Here is a 20,166-nt window from a genome sequence, read left to right on the forward strand (position 1 = left end):
GTATAAGTTACAACGATTTTTGTCTACAACAGGTATTATTTTCCAAGGTTAAGCAATATGTTAAAATTCCTTTACTAAGTAAAGGTACTAATATTTCATGCTAATTAAAATAAGTGCTTAATTACGAGCCAATTAACATTTATTATAATGTCTTATATAACAAACTTTTTAATTTTTATAAGTTACAACGATTTATGTCTACAACAGGTATCATTTTCCAAGGTTAAGCAATGTGTTAAAATTCTTTTACTAAGTTCTCGGTTCTAGGTCCATTGCCTAGAAGTCCTAGAACTCCCGTTGGGCTACTTTTGTCCCACCTGTATCTATAACTATAATTCGATTAAGGGCCGACCCGTACATACGGCCAACGGAACAGTTGCTCCAGGCGCCAAATCCTAGAGAGCGTCTAAATGATAATCCTAGCAAATCGTAGACGGTACTGCGACTGTTTTAAATTGGTCACCCCAGAGTTTGATCGAGATTGGTCACCTTAGAGTATGATCGAGATTGGTCACACCAGAGTATGATCGAGATTGGTCACCCCAGAGTATGATCGAGATCTTCGCGTTCCACTTTTGCACTCATAATTTGGTATAGGTGTCATATCGATATATTATTAGGAGCAAACAGGAGAGGCGCCATAATTGGATCTCTCTCCATTTTATAAAATTTGCTTCGGGCCGCCGCTGATTACTAAATTATCATCATAGATATATAATAAATTCGTCATAGATATTTTAGCAGTACAACACAGTATCACCATTGTTTCTTTACCCCCTTACCACTGACCCAACCAACCAACTCGATTGGGTTGACCCTATCGAGTGGGTTTGGGCCTAATTGACCACCTAATTGTGATGATGTTAACAACACTTTTATATTGAGGATGATGCTGGTAATGATGATGATGATGATGATGATGATGATGATGATGATGATGATGATGATGATGATGATGATGATGAATTGACCACCTAATTATAATGATGACTTTTGATTATTATTTTCTAACATAGCAAAATAAATTATACTTTAAGGTACGCATTATTTGGATTTCGCTTATTTAGATGACTAAATAATTTTATAATAAATTTAGGTGAAATCAATTTTCATATTAAGAATGATTTTTAGTTTGGTTTGATGAAACAATAAGCAAAAATAGGTTGTGACAATTGAAATTTCAAAAACGACTGACAAATGGAACCGGAAATAGAAATGTCAGAATTCTTAAACAGACTGTAACTGTATATAGTCTGTGATATTCCTGACGTGTCGGATAAAACTATGAACGATGTGAGCCATGTAAGTGGGACGTTTTTCTTCCAAGCCAAGATGGCATACCAAACTTTGGTATGTCGTATAAACAAATATACACAATGAATATTGTCCGGCAAAGTTATCACTTGATTTTAAATATCTTTAAAAAAATTCATAATTCATCACATCACATCTCAACACACATCTAATTCAAGTAGGGTCAGTTTACAAGCACTTTTATATTTAGATACGTCAGATGACTATTTGTAAAGATTCTGCCACCGGTTTGGAGGGCAGGTTCTGCTGAGAAGAAACCGGCAAGAAACTCAACAGTTGCTCTTTTTTTAAAAAAAATCATACAGTATTATAATTTACAATTTATGACAACATTAAAAAGTAAGTGTTTTTAACACATTGCTTAAAGCTATGCATTGGCAGGTCCATCACACTCTTTTCGAAAGTTTGTATGGATGTTTGAAAGTTTGTATGGATTTTTGTTTGGATGTTTGTTACTCTTTAACGCCGCAACTACTAAATCGATTTGGCTGAAATTTGGAATGGAAATAAATTTTACTCAAAATCATGGTTCTTGAGGGATTTGTAAAAAACTAAATTTCACGCGGACGAAGTCGCGGGCGTCCGCTAGTAGGTACATAATTACAGAACATTACTCTAAATTAAATAAAGTTTCCTATAATTTGACCGAAGAGATGCCCATAATTACATTTGCAACCAATGTCAGTGCATATTATGTTGGGCAATAGGTTTGTCATGCATACGCATAATATATTTAGTACTGGCGGACTCTTGTGAATTAATCCTCGTGGAATTAGGGTTTTGTCAATCCAGTGTTGTAGTTTAATCTCAACTAAACAAAGCTTATAAATTACATTGTTTCAAGTAAAGCTACGAGTATTTGTCGTTATTGTTTGAACATGCAAAACATATGTTTATTTTCGTATTGTAAATTAGCGTGAATCAGTCAGATCAATATCAAAAAAATAAAATTGAACCAATACATCAATCAATGCAAACAAATAAACAAATCTTATCTATTATTATATATAATCTTATATATTATTTTATAAAATAATATCTTTATAATATTAGTTTAATTTATATAGAAGTTGAATTGAATTTCAACTTTTAATTAAAGAAAACAGGTATTTATTTTTTATATTGTGGAAAATAGCTTTTCACCGCTGGGTGAGCTTCAATTGGTAGCTTGGCTTGTACCCAATTTTTGTGGAGCAAGACCTATGCAAAGTATTCGGTTATGTTTAATCGAAACACAAAGCAGTGATTTTTCCAGAGATGAAAAACTCGTCGTTTTGTTTGAAAATTTTAAAGTTCACTTCGCAGGAAATTGTTTTTAGCACTAGATATTTGTGGTGCTTGGCGGTTTACAATTTATCGATAGAGCAATCATGACCTACTTGAAGTTGAGTGTCACCTCGAGAACGCTAGGAACGTGTTCTATTAATGTGCTTTCAGCTGGGGACTTAGCATATTGACTAACGCAATCGTCCTTATACGTTGTTTAGATAATGCTACTCATCATTATCAGCCCATTTTATTGGTTCTCTACAAGGTTAGGACTTCCTTTAAGAAGAAGAAAGAAAGAAAAAATCTTTATTACAGCATTATGCCACACAACACAATATGCTCATAATATCATATAATGCTATCTAATAATATTGTCATATTAAATAATATGACAGGACAATATACTGCGATGTGTGGCATAACCCAATAAAGGGCTCCAACTCAGCATATGCTACATACTCTTTAAATAAAAAGAGCATGCAGCGCTGGTTTTCAGTTGGAACCGTTGACCAGGTGCCGCCACAAACACAGCACACAACAACCTTATTAACTAAAATAAACAATACAAGTTAAACTTAAAATAATACACTATAACTAACTAAAAATAAGAAGGGAAAAACAATAAAATAGCATTCTTAAAAATAACAACGTGTTAATTAAAAAACATAAAAGAAGGTACATGGAGCTTTATTTTAGATGAAGGTATTTCGAACTTACTTTTAAAAGAAGGTATATAGAGATTACTTTTACAAGAAGGTATATGGAGCTTACTTTTAGTAGAACTGAACATGCTCTCTGAGGCACGACGCTGTGACGCCACAAACTTTCCAACTCCAGGTTGAGAGTTTTGGCTGTGATTTTGTTAGTAGAAAGAAAAATACTATCATAATCTTTATATTAACTACCTACAGCTATTATAATTAACTACATAATATTTTATAAATAAAAAAAATACTAAATTTAAACTATATCTAAAGACTCGATGTTCATTGGTAAAGTGCCCAGAAGGCTGGCAGTATTGCCATGTTGTATGGCAATACTAATTATCTGGCCTATTAATTAAGAAAAATTCAATATTTTCTCAACCTCGTCATCCGGAACCACACAAAGCAAAAACAATAAAACCAACGAAACACAACTTTACATTACATAATTATATTAATAATGTTGCATGTTGTTGTGTTGCATTCATATTATGGTTTGTATGTTCGACGGCCTTTGTGCAATAGTTTACAAGACGGAGTTCTTGGGTTAGATTCCCGGCTGGTAAAAGCCTTCGGTCGTGGCTAATTACCATCCCACCGGCAAAGATGTACCCAGGGCCGGCTTGTCCATACGGCGAACGGAGCAGTCGCTCCAGGCGCCAAATCTTAGAGAGCGCCTAAATGATAATCCTAGTCAACCGTAGCTGGTACTGCGCCTGATTTTCAATTGGTCACCCGAGAGTATGGTCAAGATTTTCGCGTTCCATTCTTACTTAACACTCATAATTTGGTATAGACATCTGCATATTATTAGAAACAAAAAGGGGAGGCGCCATAATTAGATCTCGCTCCATTTAAAAATTTACTTCGGGCCGGCGCTGGATGTACCAATAAGCGATTTAGCGTTCCGTTACGATGACGTGTAGGAACCGAAAGGGATTTTCATCCTACTCCTAACAAGTTAGCCCGCTTCCATCTAATATTGAATTATCACATACCATCAGGTGAGGTTGTAGTCAAGAGTTTTATTGTAGAAAAATAAAATATTGAGGTCTAGTATCATCAATAGTAAAGTATAATATGTTTAGAGTGAATGATATAATTGAATTTTTCCGTTTCCGTTTCCGCACAATAGCAACATTCTCCGGTTTAAGATATAAGTTGAATCCTGTTAAATCTGTCAACAAATCTCATCTATCACTGCCTCAGAGCGATCCGTTGTCAGCAAGCTTTATGTCTTCGATATAAAATTACACAGCTCACAGCCTTCACAAAATGAAAATAAAATAGCGTGCAAGACCACAATGTCGCGATGTCGCCAATATTAAATTCCGTATTTAAATTATGGCATGTTTCTTTTATGCCTAACAAGGCCTCTAGTTTCATGCTGTGTTTACAGGCTTTAATATTAACTTTTCGATGTTGTGAAGGTAAATTTAGGTGATGGCTATCGGTAAAGTTATTTTTATATTTAGAAACTTTAAACAATAACCTTACCTTTCTTACAAGCTAGGTATATAATATTTTAATAATATAAGGTATCAAGGCAAAATGTTCGGCCACTTATTGGTTAACACTACATGCTCTAAACAATAGGATTATCTAACTAAGTATTATAATACTAATTTAAGTTAAACACTTTACAGCTACACACAGGTAAATGAATATACATACAAAATTGAAAAAAAATCACAATCGCTTATATACATCTTAAACAATATATATATTATTTAATAAACTACAGCAATCTGTTAACAGTGGAGGCAACTAATTACGAAGAAATAATTCGGAAAAATTTCTGGCAAGGTCTCCACAAAATAATATTTTTTTTTTTATTTTTAAATTTATTAATTCAAGCAATACCATATATATTACATAATATAATATAATAATTATACTATTCACACTTTTATTATAATGTAACTTTCAAAAAGTAGCATCTGTATCCTGCAATGTATGCAAAATATCACGAGAATTGTTTGAGTAGTTAATGCGTGAAAAACAAACAAATCAACACGCTCACATTTTTGCATTTATAATATTAGTATGGATATTCACAAACGAGATTTAATATAGAAACAGGTCGTAATGTCGGCTGTATATGAAATTTTAACGACAATTCCGAGTATTCCACTGAAATCTGGAGATTTTTACGTTGAAGCGAGCGTAAAAATGACGAAAAACTAAAGAGTTTAAAAAGTCCTGTGCTAACATTTATTTTATTACTTTATAGTAGCTTTTCATAGCTCTTCCTCGACTTGCACGTTTTATTGCATCTTTATATACCTTTATTGAAGTAAGTGCGAATAATATTAATATAAAGTCAGAAGTAAAAATTAGTTTAATTCAATTAGCTTAGTTTACAATCACAATTTAAAATTAAAGTTACGAGAGCTTCGAACGCATCTTGGTCCGAGAAGAGCGCACAACAAACTATAAAAAACTTCTTCACTAATAGTTGTTGCTGATGTTTATGATGTACAATACATGTCTGATTTTATTTTTTATTCTTTGCAAGTTAGCCCTTGACTACAATCTCACCTGATTACGCAATCTAAGATGAAAGCGGGCTAACTTGTTAGGAGTAGGATGAAAATTCCTTTCGGTTTCTACACGACTTCGTAACGGAACGCTAAATTGCTTGGTGCTACATCTTTGTCGGTAGGGTGGAAACTAGCCACGGACGAAAGCCTACCACTAGTCAGACCTGGACCAATTAAGAAAACCTTAATCGGCTCAGCCGGGGTTCTAACCCAGGACCTCCGTCTTGTAAATCCACCGCGCATTCCACTGGGCAACGGAGGCCGTGACTAATTAAAATAAGCTGACAATATATTCAGAACTATCAATACCTAATTTTTTTACTCATACTAATATAATAATACTAACGAACCATTAGTCAATATTGTACCTCGGTGTTACTAACCATATTTGTTCATTGTTCTACCTAAGCTTTACATAGGCTATTGTCATAGACTGCATATAGGATTTTGCATTGTAATACAGCCTGATGTCGTGGAAATCATGAGGTGCTAAGTACATAAACTAATATTGGAGCGCTATATCATCACACTATGTGGCGTGTGTTGATTCAGTTCACGTTATCTAATAATGCACAGAATATACAGTTGTGTAGTGCACCCAGTGAGGTCGAATTAATGTCGTATTTCATAATCATTATTCGATTTATTAACTCTGTGTTAGAGATTTTATGTTTAACGACAATCATCATCATCATTATCACTCTAGTTTAAAGGCTCTCTACAACCCATTCATAATATAGGAGAGGACATCGATCGTAGATCGTTAGATGGGCCCCGAGCGTCGCGGAATAGGGATGATGACAGTTTTTTAAATGGTATATAAATTAAGAGTATACTAATAGCAAAGCAACTTTGTAAAAGTAACAGGGTATGTGCGATCATTACTTTCGGAGCTACAGGGATTTAAAGGGTCAGATTTGCGGTGCTGCCGCGGATCCCTGAAAAATGCTCCATACAAAATGGCACGATTTAGTGACGTCGTTGGCTCGCTGATCGTTAGGTTTGTATGGGCGTTCAAACAAAATTGCTAATATATTTGTTATTTGTGCGTTTATGTTTATAGTTCATTTATTGAAAAATGTCAGATTTAATGTAAGGAAGCTAAAAGATTTTGAAATTTTATAATCTTATTTATTTTGCAAATATCCAGACAATCTTTGCTTTTTATGTATAAATCAGTTAACATTGACCTTATTTACCCGAATGTATCATAAAAAAAAAATCAATATAATCAAACCCCATTATCATTGGTTTCGCAAATACTTACGAATGAAAAGTAACAACTTTTTACAAAAACTGATAAATTTATTACTACACACTTACTTTGTGTTTTGATATCATCATTATCAACCCATATTCGGCTCACTGCTGAGGTCAAGTCTCCTCTCAGAATGAGAGGGGTTAGGCCAATAGTCCACCACTCTGGCCCAATGCGGATTGGCAGACTTCGCACACGCAGAGAATGATGATAATTTTCTGGTATGCAGGTTTTCTCACGATGTTTTACCTTCACCGTTTTGAGACACGTGATATTTAATTTCTTAAAATGCACACAACTGAAAAAGTTGGAAGTGCATGCCCCCGACCGGATTCGAAACCACACCCTCCGGAATCGGAGGCAGAGCTCATATCCACTGGACTATCACAGTGTTATGATATAAATGAATACAAAATGTGAAGGAGGTTTGTAAAAGAATGTGGCACTTGTTCAATTATTTAAACACACGACGCGCAAAACGAGCAAATTCGAGAACTGGCAGATTTCCAATTGAATTAAACGTGATTGGATGGCCAAAGTTATATTGCATGGATATGTTTCAATAACCTTATTTTCTTAATATACAAAGGAGACGACTGAATTTCACTCCAAATCCTACCTACACAGGTATTGAATTTAATTTAGTTAAAAAAAACTATTTTCTATAGCATCACATATTTAACTACTATTTTTTTTTACTGCAAACTCACCTGATGGTAAGTGACGATGCAATCTAAGACGGAAGTGGGCTAACTTGTTAAGAGGAGGATGAAAATCTACACTCCTTTCGGTTTCTACACGACATCGTACCTTACCGCTAATTTGCTTGGCGGTACGTCTTTGTCGGTAGGGTGGTAACTAGCCACGGCCGAAGCCTCCCACCAGCCAGACCTGGACCTATTGAGAAACCTCAATCGGCCCACCCGGGGATCGAATCCAGGACCTCCGTCTTGTAAATACACCTCGCTTACCACTGCGCCACGGAGGCCGTCTAAATCTATCTACTGATTGATTCAAAGGCAACGGACTAATTATTATTATTAGATAAATGAATACAATGTTGCATTGCATATTTAATCCTTCGTATTATTAAATAACCTGTGATAGCCCAGTGGGTATGATGACCTCTACCTCCGATAGTTTCAAATCCGGTCCGGTGTATGCACCTCCAACTTTTCAGTTATGTGCATTTGAAGTGTTTCAAGCGGTGAAGGAAAAACATCGTGAAGAACCTACATACCTGAGAATTTTCTCAATTCTCCACGTGTGTGAGGTCTGCCAATCCGCATTGTGCCAGCGTGACTATTAAACTAACTCCTCTCTTTTTGGGAGGAGTATATTCAACAGTGAGCCGAATATGGGTTGTTAATGAATGTTTTTTTCACATTTATCCCTGTACGAAAATTCATCAAAAGCAGTTTAGTAATTTACGAATAAACATGCTTACTCTCGCATTTATAGAATGGAAGTATGCTATGGATAACTGACTAATAGTGGAATTCATAGACGTTGTAGAGGCACTCCCAGGGTCTCATTCAGCCGCTAAGTGTCGAATTTAACCTCTATTTGTTTGAGAACTTTACACTCAGCGGATGAATGATCCCCTGGGGGTGCCCCTAGGACGTCTATGAATTCTACTGTAACTGACATAAACTGAAGCGAGCAAGTTGTTTATTAATAAAACGACTAACTGTCGCTGAATTAGTAAATCTCACTGTGGTAGAGTTAAATTATACATTAGCACACTGCTGCCGTACCAATTAGTTGCAGTGTTGGTTTGTTAATATTAACACAGGTAATTGCATCCGAATGTCAGACTATGTCGTGTCATTAAGACCTCATTCGCACGAGAGCTTTTTTAACGAACCATAAAAAAGCCTTCAAATCTATACTTAATATTATAAAGCTGAAGAGTTTGTTCGATTTGAAAAATTCTTTCTGTGTTAGATAGCCTATTTATCCAGGAAGGCTATATATTAATATTCCTACATTCCTACGGGAACGGAAACCACGCGGGTAAAACCGCGCAGTGTCAGCTAAAAAATTGCCCAAAATTGTAAATGCAACGCTCCTTAAGAAATAACGTCGTGTCTTAAAAACGTTGTCGTGTGAACATATACTTGGGTAAGTATTTGTTGTATTTTAACGCTTCTTTAACGCCCGTTTAAAAAACTCTCGTGCGAATGGGGGCTCAGGATTCCGCATTTTGATAAAATTATAACAGTCTACTACTCTTAATTGCCTCGTTGGTCCAGTGGTTTCTTTTTTTTGGGTCGGCCATCGTGGCTTTGGATCACGAAGTACAGGGCTAGTGTTCTGGGTCAGGCTATGAAATACTGACCTTATTTCTTATAAGAAATTTTCTGTAAAATCTCGGCCTGTGTTGGTGCTACCCAGTGCCGGATTAAGGTAGCTTGATCAAAACTATACATATATAATGGCATTAAATACAAAATTGTGCATTTATGCGCTCAGTGCTAAATTTGGAGCAATATTTGCGGTGATTTTGTAGGCACGTAACCTATCTATAGTATAAAATAGCATTGCTTGTAGGGTGTTTATGTATATGCAATCATCATTTCAGTTCACAGTAAACGAATCCAATCTCTTCCGGGATCCGCTTAAACAAGAGTAGATTTGTATAAATGAAAATGCCACCGACTTTTCCACCTGTTTGGACGACCCGGGCGGACACCCGAGCGCAGTGGGAATCCAGCCTTACAGTGTTCAGATGCAACCTGAATACGAATGACACCATTAACTGAATGAGCAAAGATAGAGAATCGGCGCCGATATCACGTCGCCCCTCCGCTGTATGTTGGGGTTTGATTATTTTAGCAAATATTGCGAACGAACCAAAAATGTGTTGACATCAGTATTTTTTGTATTGAATACATGTATGGTAGACTTACTTGAATCGTACGCGTTAATATTTGCTGTTATAGCAAATCAACAATATTAAAACTATTTAAAACCAAAACGAAATTCTCTTGCAGTTTACAAACAAAAACATAGATAATAAGAATAAATAGAATAGATATAAGAATACCTCAAATGTGTAACACAATATTAAAATTGTAGTATTTTTAAATTTATATATTTATTTTTATGAAATGACCTTTGTCTCCGATTCCGGAGGTTGTGGGTTCGAATCCGGTCCGGGGCAGTTTTCAGTTATGTGCATTTTAAGAAATTAAATCACGTCTCTCTTGGGTGAAGGAAAAACATTGTGAGGAAACCTGTATAGGATAGATAGGAGGATTTTCTTAATTCTCTGCGTGTGTGAAGTTTGCCCTAACCTAACCCCTGTCATGACATGACATGAGAGGAGATTCGAGCTCAGCAGTGAGCTGAATATGCGTTGAGGATGGTTTATATTTAGTATCGTTCAGTTAATTAATACACGCACTTTCGAGTTATACAAAAAAATCGTTACAGAATAAGCACTTGTCAACGTACAACATAACTACGAGTGTTTAAGTTAATATAATGTACCTATTTATATTTATAATATAACATACTTCGTATCTGCGAGTACTTAATTAGTTAAGTTAAGCGCATGTTTACAAAAATAAAAAAGTTGACATACTGGGAACTTGACCCATTTTTCATTCTCAGCACTAATTAAGTATCATTAAATGAAATAAACAATATTCCTTTTATAATTATAGGTACGCTGTAACAATGGATTTATTGTTTTATGCGATTTTTGTCAAATATTATTTGATAACAAATATAACAATAGCAACAACAAGAAATAAAAAATAATAAAATAAACTAGCGGACCCGGTCAAACTTCGCTTTGACTTATAAGCATTTCTACTTCACTTCAATTCAATTTTCACTTCCCTATCCCTACCCTACACCTATCCTTAAATGGTCCGTGTGTAGTGGCCGTCAGTTTTAAGTTTTTACAGTCATACCTAACGATTTTGATTGAAATTGCGATTATACATAACAGTACAGTTAAAACTGAAGGTCTGTATCGCTGTTACGTTATTGTGCTAAATCTTAGCTGAAAATTATAAATTTGGTTAATAAAACTTTGCTATCTGTCACTAACTTCCATTTCGGGAGCAATAACTCAGACGTCGGTCCACTTCAAAATGGGATTTAATAATTAATGTAACCGAGGTCAAGCCGTCAAGTGCATGTGAAAATTTAACGAGAGGAGCGAATGGGTGCTGCCTCAGGCCTGTTACAAATTTATTCGTGTGGAATATTAATATAATAGCTAAAAATATACTCCCTTTCAACACTTTTAGTCATAAATTGATAAGATTGAGGATTTTGAATCATTAAAAAAATATTTTGATTTAATTGAAACTAATCATTGATTGGAAATTAAGTTGAATACCTACCATAGTTTATAACAAAGCGCTTACATGGCATACTAGAATGATGTCCAACAATTTGCAACTTAGTGCTTGTTAACCTGAGATACAATGTTAGGAGTCTAGGAACGAGAAAATTCGTAGGTGAACGAAATTAATCGATGTAGCCCAGATTAGCATACTCAAGAGGCAGTGGGCGGGCTATATTTGTCGCAGAACATGGCTGCTAGAGCAGACGAGTTCTGGATTGGAGACCAAGTATCAACAAGCGGATTGTAGGACGCCTTTCAGCTAGATGGTCCGATGATATTAAGTCAGTGGGAAGAGGATGAGGCACGCGGAGGATCGTGTGTTAGCGCGTTCTCGGAAAGACTATTTCCAGCAGTGGACGAATACAGATCGATGATGAACCCGAGACTATTTTAAGCCCTAAAGACCTTGTAATTTCACTATAAAACCTGAGGCTTGCAATGTGGCATTAACTAAGTAATTCGTCGAACGTATTCTCTATCTTAAAAGTTTTGTATCATATTTTAGTCCCGCAATTAGTACTACAGTATTCTCGTATTCTTAGCAGAGGAATTCAGCATGAGGGTAAACTGCGCGGTAGCAACTGAACCAATTAGCCACTGGCATCAGTCGGTAAATATTAACACTGGTAATTGTACTCTGAGCGTTAGCTACCTCGATGTTCGTTACAGTGTTTAGTTGCAGCCGGAATACAAATGAATCTATTAGGTGATAGCGATGAGATGGGGGATACACAACCATGATTTGTGCCTCACAATTTAAACATTTAAATTTTTTTTGCGCATTTTGACAATAAAGATATCATGAAGTTTCTCGAACAGATAACCCGATCGTCATGATTTCTAAATTGGACTTACCTAACTGAACCATTCAAAAGACAATAGTCAATATCCATTTATTGCAATTAGGCTTAGTTTACAAGCACTTCCGAAACGTCAGGTATTAATATTATAAGATATGGTGATAATAATTTGTCGAAAACTTAAAATTAATTTTACGAGGGTTCCAACAGCGCCTTGCTCTGAGAGAGACCCCACAACAAACTCAGCCAGGTTATATTCTTTTTTAGTTTATAACCATTTAACAATTTAACAATAGGTATATAAGTAGCCAGTCTTGTAGAACATTTCATTTACAAGCTATTTTGTCGTTTTAATAGATTTGCAGATTTAGATTGCGGATACATTGCGGATTTAGATTTTAAAATTGGTGTTAGATCCCCGTGTCTTGGAGAGAATGTTAATCCGACGGCCATTGTTATAATCTGATATTCAATATCAAGTCACTGAGTAAAATATTACCATAATAAGTCCGCCAACATGCATTCGAACAACGTGGTGGGTTTCAGCTCCAAACGCCCACTCTTATAATGAGGCCTGGTCCTAATAATAATATAAGATAATAATATAAGATTAAACACATTTTAGTGGTGTTTTTTTTTACAGACAGCCTTCTCACTAAAAACCTTAGAAGGTAAACATGAGAGCATATACAAGAGCACCTAAGATTTTGAAATAGGTCGAGTTTAACTTACATAAGATACAAATTAAGTCTGACCTGAAAATGTCTTACAGTAGCCTAAATGTTCTTTAGTTATTCATGTTCTTTTTAAGGTTAATCAATATAGATTTCAGTTTGATAAAGTTATAAGTTCCTTCAAGTTATCTCTCTAAGCTTAGCACTTGTTAGGCACAAGTTTCGGCAGCACCAGAACAGCCAGGTATGTAACTTAAAATGACAGTGAGCAACTTATTTGAGTGTAGCTTAGATAGTACTTAAGACATGTTGCCTACCTTGAAATCAGTTATTATAAACTGCACAACAATAATGCTGCGTAATGATACAACAGATTTCATTATATACTTTTAGTTAAAGCGGAAAGGTAGATTATACATCGATCAATGTATTCTAATGATTGCGTACCAAATACTACCGCGCACTAACCTACATACAATGCTTTCGCCAATATAACCTACCGTACATTAAGTATCGCCTAGAAAACTTAATTATTTTTACTCACTATAAGCTCTACAACATACTCGTAATCTCTACCAATTTGTTTTAACGGCAGTTTAAAATTACATTTGCGTCATTGTACACTTTTTATCTACAGAAGATGAAAATAATATAGAAATAAAACCAATATTATTATGTAGCAACAATTTAATAAATACTTCTCATCTACATTGTACTAAATTTATAAACAATTTAAATAATTATATTTTTAACTTTTAAATAACTTCTACATCATTATCTATAAATAAATAATTAATCTACGTCATGTCATGTTCTATAACATTACCTAAACCTACAATAATTACTAAGCACCAAAATAATAAGCATCTATTTTCATAATAAGTTACTAATTCTTTACTATTATATTCAAATGAAACTAGCAGTATATTTTTAATTATAGATAAAAAGGTAACCAGAAGAACAATTGACCATCAGTTATATGATGATTTGCTGGTAATAAATACCCTAATCAATCAAAGAGATACTAAAGTCAAATATTGAATTGATGTCAGATTAAGGTAAATTTTATCGTTGAAAGTTGCTGTCTAATAATTTAATTATTTGATTTTATCAAAAGATATAGTACGATTTTTAGCCATCCCTAACAAAATGTTATCAGTTGAAGCAGTAGTTGATTCTTGTATATCCTCTTTACTTTGCATAGAATGATAATCATTCATTTCCGACCATGCCGGATCAGACTTAGCTATTCTCTTTCTCTCTTTCACTTTGGTGTACAATAAAACAGTTACCATAATAAAAAACACAATGAAACCCAAACAACATCCAACTATTAATCCAGTGCGTCGGTTTAATATTGATGACATTTTAAATCCTTTATTTGTTTTTATTTTAACAGTCAATGGCTTTTTCATTGTATCGAACGATACACATTCACTGGCAGGTGACTGTGCAATCAATGTGTTTACAATATTACGATCCATATTTGAAGTTACGTTATTTCCTGAATCAGTATAGTTAGTGAACATGAAATTATCTTCTTCGAAGTTTATCACAGAATCTTCATACATTGTAAGTAAACATACAATATAATGCATATTCGTTTGCAACTCAGTAATAAGTGTCGACATAGTATTTTTCTCCACCACTTTTAGTTTTACCTACAAAGATAAAAATATATAATAAAAATGTATTCTTAAAAAATACAGTCAGTGTCTTACTAAACATATGAACACTTTATAAATTTGAGATATATTAAACATATTATTTGCTATACTTACATTAGATTCTACGTTTTCATTATAATATAATATTTTTAAGGCCTTTAACGCTGTGCGATTTCTTATTAACCACGTTACTAAGACAGAATTATCATTGTGTTTGTCAATAGATAAATGAACGATTAGTGGAAAATCACACTTTTCTCGTGGGTAGTCATCGTTGAAACAAATTACTGAATATGGTTTTATTATCTTTGGATGATCCTGAATCCACGTCCACGTATTATTCTTTTGGCAACGACATATTATTACATTATCTGAAATAAGCAGGTATTTATTATTATTTGTAAATAACTAATAAACCTTTATGAGTTACAATACGTATTCAACTATACGTACCTTTGATAGAAATTTCTTGTACATGGTTTTCTATAGATGTAAGTAATTCCATGGGTATTGTTTGGAGTTTATTGTGCTCCAAATCGATTTCTATGATTTTATTGAGATTATTGAATGAAGTAGCTGATAGATATTTAATATTATTGTAAGCTAGATTTAAAACAGTCAATTCTTTTAAGTGGATAAAATGTTCATTTATTATATTTTGTAATTTATTGTAAGAAAGGTCTAAAAGTTTCAAGTTGCTTAAATCTTCGTCAAAAGATTCCATTGATTCTACATTATTGTTAGATATACATAAAGAATTCAATTTGATAAGCCCACGAAAATTACTAGTTTTCAGATGAGTAATTCTATTGACACTCAAATCTAAATTCTCTAAAAATATTAGTTTAGAAAAGGGGCTTATCGATAAACGTCGAATTTTATTAAAGTTTAAATATAAATGTTGTAAGCTTATAAATAATTCAAAAGTAACATCCTCTATAATCGTTAAATTTGTAAAACAAATATGCAATTCGTATAAATTGGCAAGTAGAGTGTTATTTTCAGTATTATTAGTTGTAGTCCAACTAACTGCCGGATTTTTACTAAGATCCATATTTATAAGTGACACTCCTAATGTTTTGGACATTAAAAAATCAAAACGAATTATATTATTGTGTGAAATATTAATATTTTGTATATTTGGGAAATTTTCAAATAATTGTTTAGGTAAATGATCTAATCTATTATAACTAACGTCAAAAAGTGTTAATTCATTTAAAGTTATCTTTTTACTGCTTGTGATTAATTCAATTTCATTTTTACGTAATATTAATGATTTGAGTTTGACAAGTTTTTCAAAACCACTTATTTCTAATTTTGGTATTAAGTTATCAGCAATATCAAGAGATTCGATTGATGTAAAGTTATCAAAGACGTTATATGGCACATAGTCTAGAAAGTTATTACTTACATTCAATTCTGATATAGAATTGAAAGCGCTAAACAGTTTTTCTGGAATATTACCAATTATATTTTGTGCTAAGTTAAGTTTTTCTAGGTTTTTGTTATTTATAAAAGTACCTTCTATAATTTTTTCAATATTACAGTGTTCTAGGAAAAGGATTTCTAAAAGTGGCAGATTTGAGAATGCCTGCATAGGTAGATAGTCAAGTATATTGTACGATAGAGTCAAATGTTTTAAGCCTGGTATTTCAAGACAAAGTAAGTCGTTGGATTTTAGTAAGTTGTTTTTAAGCGAGAGATGTTTTAAGTTATTTAAACCCTGAAATGTACCATTTTCTACAAATTCTATTTCACATGTGTCTAATAATAGCGAACTTAACGGTAGTCCATGCTGGAATATGTTTTTATGAAGAATTCTTAGAGGGTTAAACGATATATTTAAAATTCTCAATTTTTTCAAAGTGTCAAAGGCCATGTCAAAAATATATACTATTTTATTGTGTGATAAATCTAAATCTTCTAATTCACTCAGACCAAAAAACGTATAACTCGTTATATTTTTTATCATATTGTGCTGCAAATTTAAATAACGCGCAGAGTTTAATCTTTGAAAGGAAAAATCATCTATAATTAAAAGTTCATTATTGCTTAACTCTAAGCGTGTTAGATATGTAAGATTGCTAAAAGTATTTCTTGCTATAAATTTTAAACGGTTATTTTTCAAGCTTAACTGATGCAATCTTTTTTGTGACCCCAATACTATATTATTTATTGAAGTTAATTGGTTAAAGTCAAGATAAAATAAAAGTATTTTTGAATTGACGTTAGGTAATATATCGTTTATCTCAACAAGATTATTATTGTGCAGAGAAATATATTTCAAATTCAACATTTTTTTAAACGTTCCTGTTTCAATAAAACTTATTTTATTGTGATTTAGGTATATTTCTTCTAACCCGAAGGAATTTATGAACATTTGTTTTGAAATCAATTTGAGCCAGTTATTGTTTAATCTAAGTTCCTTAAGATTTTTTAGGGTTGCTAAGGTACTATTGTTTATATCACTAAAATTATTATTGTCTAATCTTAATTTCGTCAGGTTTCTATTATTCAACAAAATACTATGTGGCACTTCATTTAAATAGTTAAAATCTAATTGCAGTTCTTCTAAACTTTCTAAATCACTAAAGCTCTCACTGTTTATATTGTGTATGCAATTTTTATCTAATTGTATCACGCTTATTTTAGTAGAATTAAAAAAGGAGTCTATTGGCACTTCAAGTACATTATTATGACTTAAAAATATTTTGCTCAGAATCGGCATATTGCAGAGTAGGCCATGAATATGGTGCAAATGGTTATGACTTAAATCTATTAGTTCTAAATTTTTATTGTTTTGAAATATATTTGAGTGTAGTATTTTGATTCTATTGTGGCTCAAATCTAAAGACTTTAGATTCACTAGTGAGTAAAACGCTCGGTGGTGTACATTTGCAATAAAATTAAAATGAAATGATAACTCTTTTAAGGACGGACTAAATTTAAGGCAGTCTTCTGAAATAAATTCAAAATTATTGGAATTCAAATCTAAATATTCTAAGCATTCAAGGTTTGTATTTTCAGTGTTTTCTATTGAAAAAATTTCGTTCCAGGCTAGTTTTAAGCTTCGGAGGTTTTTTAAACTAGCTATAGAAACGATTGGGAATGAAGTCAGATTGTTTTCACTGAGATCTACTTCTGATAGTGACAATTCTAAAGATGTAAAAGCAGTATCAGATATGCGTCGAACGATGTTTCCTTTTATATTTAATTTAATTAATGGAAGTCCGTAAAAATTATAGCTTGGAATCTCTTCGATATAATTTGAAATTAGTTCAAGTGACAAAAGCTTAAGCATACCGGAAAGTGCTTTTTGTGGTATAAACTTAATTTTGCTCGATACAATACTTAATGTTTCAAGGCACTTTCTCAGCGGCGTAAATGTTTCATCGTCTATCGCTCTTATGTTAGTTCGCGATATGTGAATATGTTTGATACAAGCGCCTTGCGGTATAAAATGTGGTCCCAATACATCGTCGCTCTCATCGAGGTCGTAAATAGATAAAGAATGCACATTTGTCATACTTTTCAGTGCATTTTTAACATCTTTTATACTCGTATCCTGGCAATCAAGATATACAGCTGAAAGAAAATAGGTTTTCATTATTGATTAGTCTGTTACTAAAATATAAAGTAAACATTTAAAAATCTTACCATTTTCAAAAATATAACATGTGCATTTATTATTTTGTATCAACTCTGTACATTCCAAGGTATTTTGAGCTCCGTAAATTGGGAGTAAATACAGTAACAATGAAAAAAATGTAAGAATGCCATTTTCGTTTCTCTTTGTCTCCAAACGGAAAATCCTTTTCATAATTACATTATAATTGTAATATAGTTTTTCATATTTTTCTTCTCATTGTTATACCTGAAACAATAATTTTAAATATAATTTTTATTTGAATCAAGATAACATTATAATAATCCTTTAAACGTAAATAAAAAGTCAGAAAATTAAACATGATTACAATACATACTGTAAAGAATCCTATAAATAAATATTTTAATAGAATAAAGAATTTTATTTTAAATTTGTGACAATAATTAAAATTTTCCATAAATCTATACTTAACTAATATTAGAAAGAGGTAAATGTACTATAAATTGATTATTAAGGCTCAGATGAGAAACGTTAATATTTATTTAATAATACTATAAAGTAATTGAATGCTTTAGTGTTGTAGAAAGATCAAATAAAAGTTAATCACTATAACCTACTAATTAAATAGCCAGAACATATTCTTATTAAAATTATAAGTACTTTTAATTTTTAGATACAATGTCGGTCGATTGAAACAACTTTCAAATATTAAAAACCTACATTGAATTGATATACTTAATACTTAATTTTTGTGATAATACTATACTTAATTTTTGTTAAATATCCACAATAGAATCGCGAAATAAATTTTCGATAAACAAAATCGACGCACTGCAGTAAACACTTCAATTGAAACCACGGACACTGCTTTTTAATTTTATAAATAGAAATCAAAATAAAAAAAAAATATGAACAAAACTAAACACTTTATTTACTAAACTATTCCACAATAGATAAAATCCGCTTACCCGCTGTGTTTTGATGATTATAAACAAAGTTATCCTTCAACGCATAGAGTTCATTTTAGTGACGCAAGCTCCCGTGGGACTTGTGCGCCTGTCCTTGGGGAAAGGCTTAACCACACGTTTAAACAACTGTATTATGAACAATAGCGGCTAACTTTGTATCAGTTTAGAGTGAGATGTTTTACCGCGCAGCACAGAACGCCTGAGGTCATTAGAAAGCTCTACCGAAGACTGCCGCGGCGGCGCGCGCTGTAGGTCACTGCTGTTGTTGCGGCAACCCCGACCCACTATTATTATACTTTTATGACGAATCGTGTTTCACCCCTATGTGTTTCAGTAACACAAATATGTATTGAGACGTACAATACAGGAAGACTTCGGCAAGCTTATGTGTCCTTAATACTTAACCCTAAAATATATCATGCAATTAGCATTAAATTCACGATTGAATTAATCACTTTCAGGTACATAAATCAATATAATATTTTCAGTTGAATATTTTACACTATGTTACACGCCATTGAATGCTATTGTTACGTTTCTTTTAAGGACGGACTAAATTTAAAGCACACAAGGTTTAAGGTGTTTTAGTAACACAAATATGTATTGGGACGTACAATACAGGAAACTTGGCCAAGCTTATATGTCCTTAGTACTTAACCCTAAAATGTATCATTTAATAAGCAAATTCACGATTGAATTAATCACTTTCAGGTACATAAATCAATATAATAGTTTCAGTTGAATATTTTACACTAATATATATACTTAAATATTACACGCCATTGAATGCTATTCTTACGTTTCTTTGTCACTAACCCGCTTCTAAGTAAAATAATCAATATTTTTTAAGCATAAGTTAATAATTTAATTTGTAAGCAAATAAATTATTTTAATTAAATACTAGTTTATTTATAAAATATAATTAGCAAATATATAAATAAACTAGTAAGAAATATTACTCAGGAATTTTAATATTACTTAACAAAGAATGTTAAT

General features: G+C 32.8%; 1 protein-coding gene across 1 annotated transcript; it reads right to left on the minus strand.

The window, feature by feature from the left end:
• Positions 1-13,610: 13,610 nt before the first annotated feature.
• Positions 13,611-19,421, minus strand: LOC112042861 (protein artichoke). Its single transcript, XM_024078046.2, has 5 exons — positions 19,171-19,421; positions 18,253-18,469; positions 15,049-18,180; positions 14,710-14,966; positions 13,611-14,589 (listed from the first exon to the last, which is right to left on the minus strand). The coding sequence occupies exons 2-5, from the start codon at positions 18,413-18,415 to the stop codon at positions 14,026-14,028; spliced, it is 4,116 nt and encodes a 1,371-aa protein (XP_023933814.2). The 5' UTR covers positions 18,416-18,469; positions 19,171-19,421; the 3' UTR covers positions 13,611-14,025.
• Between the last annotated feature and the right edge of the window lie 745 nt (positions 19,422-20,166).

This window comes from Bicyclus anynana, chromosome 12 (assembly GCF_947172395.1).
Source record: "Bicyclus anynana chromosome 12, ilBicAnyn1.1, whole genome shotgun sequence".
NCBI lineage: Eukaryota > Metazoa > Arthropoda > Insecta > Lepidoptera > Nymphalidae > Bicyclus > Bicyclus anynana.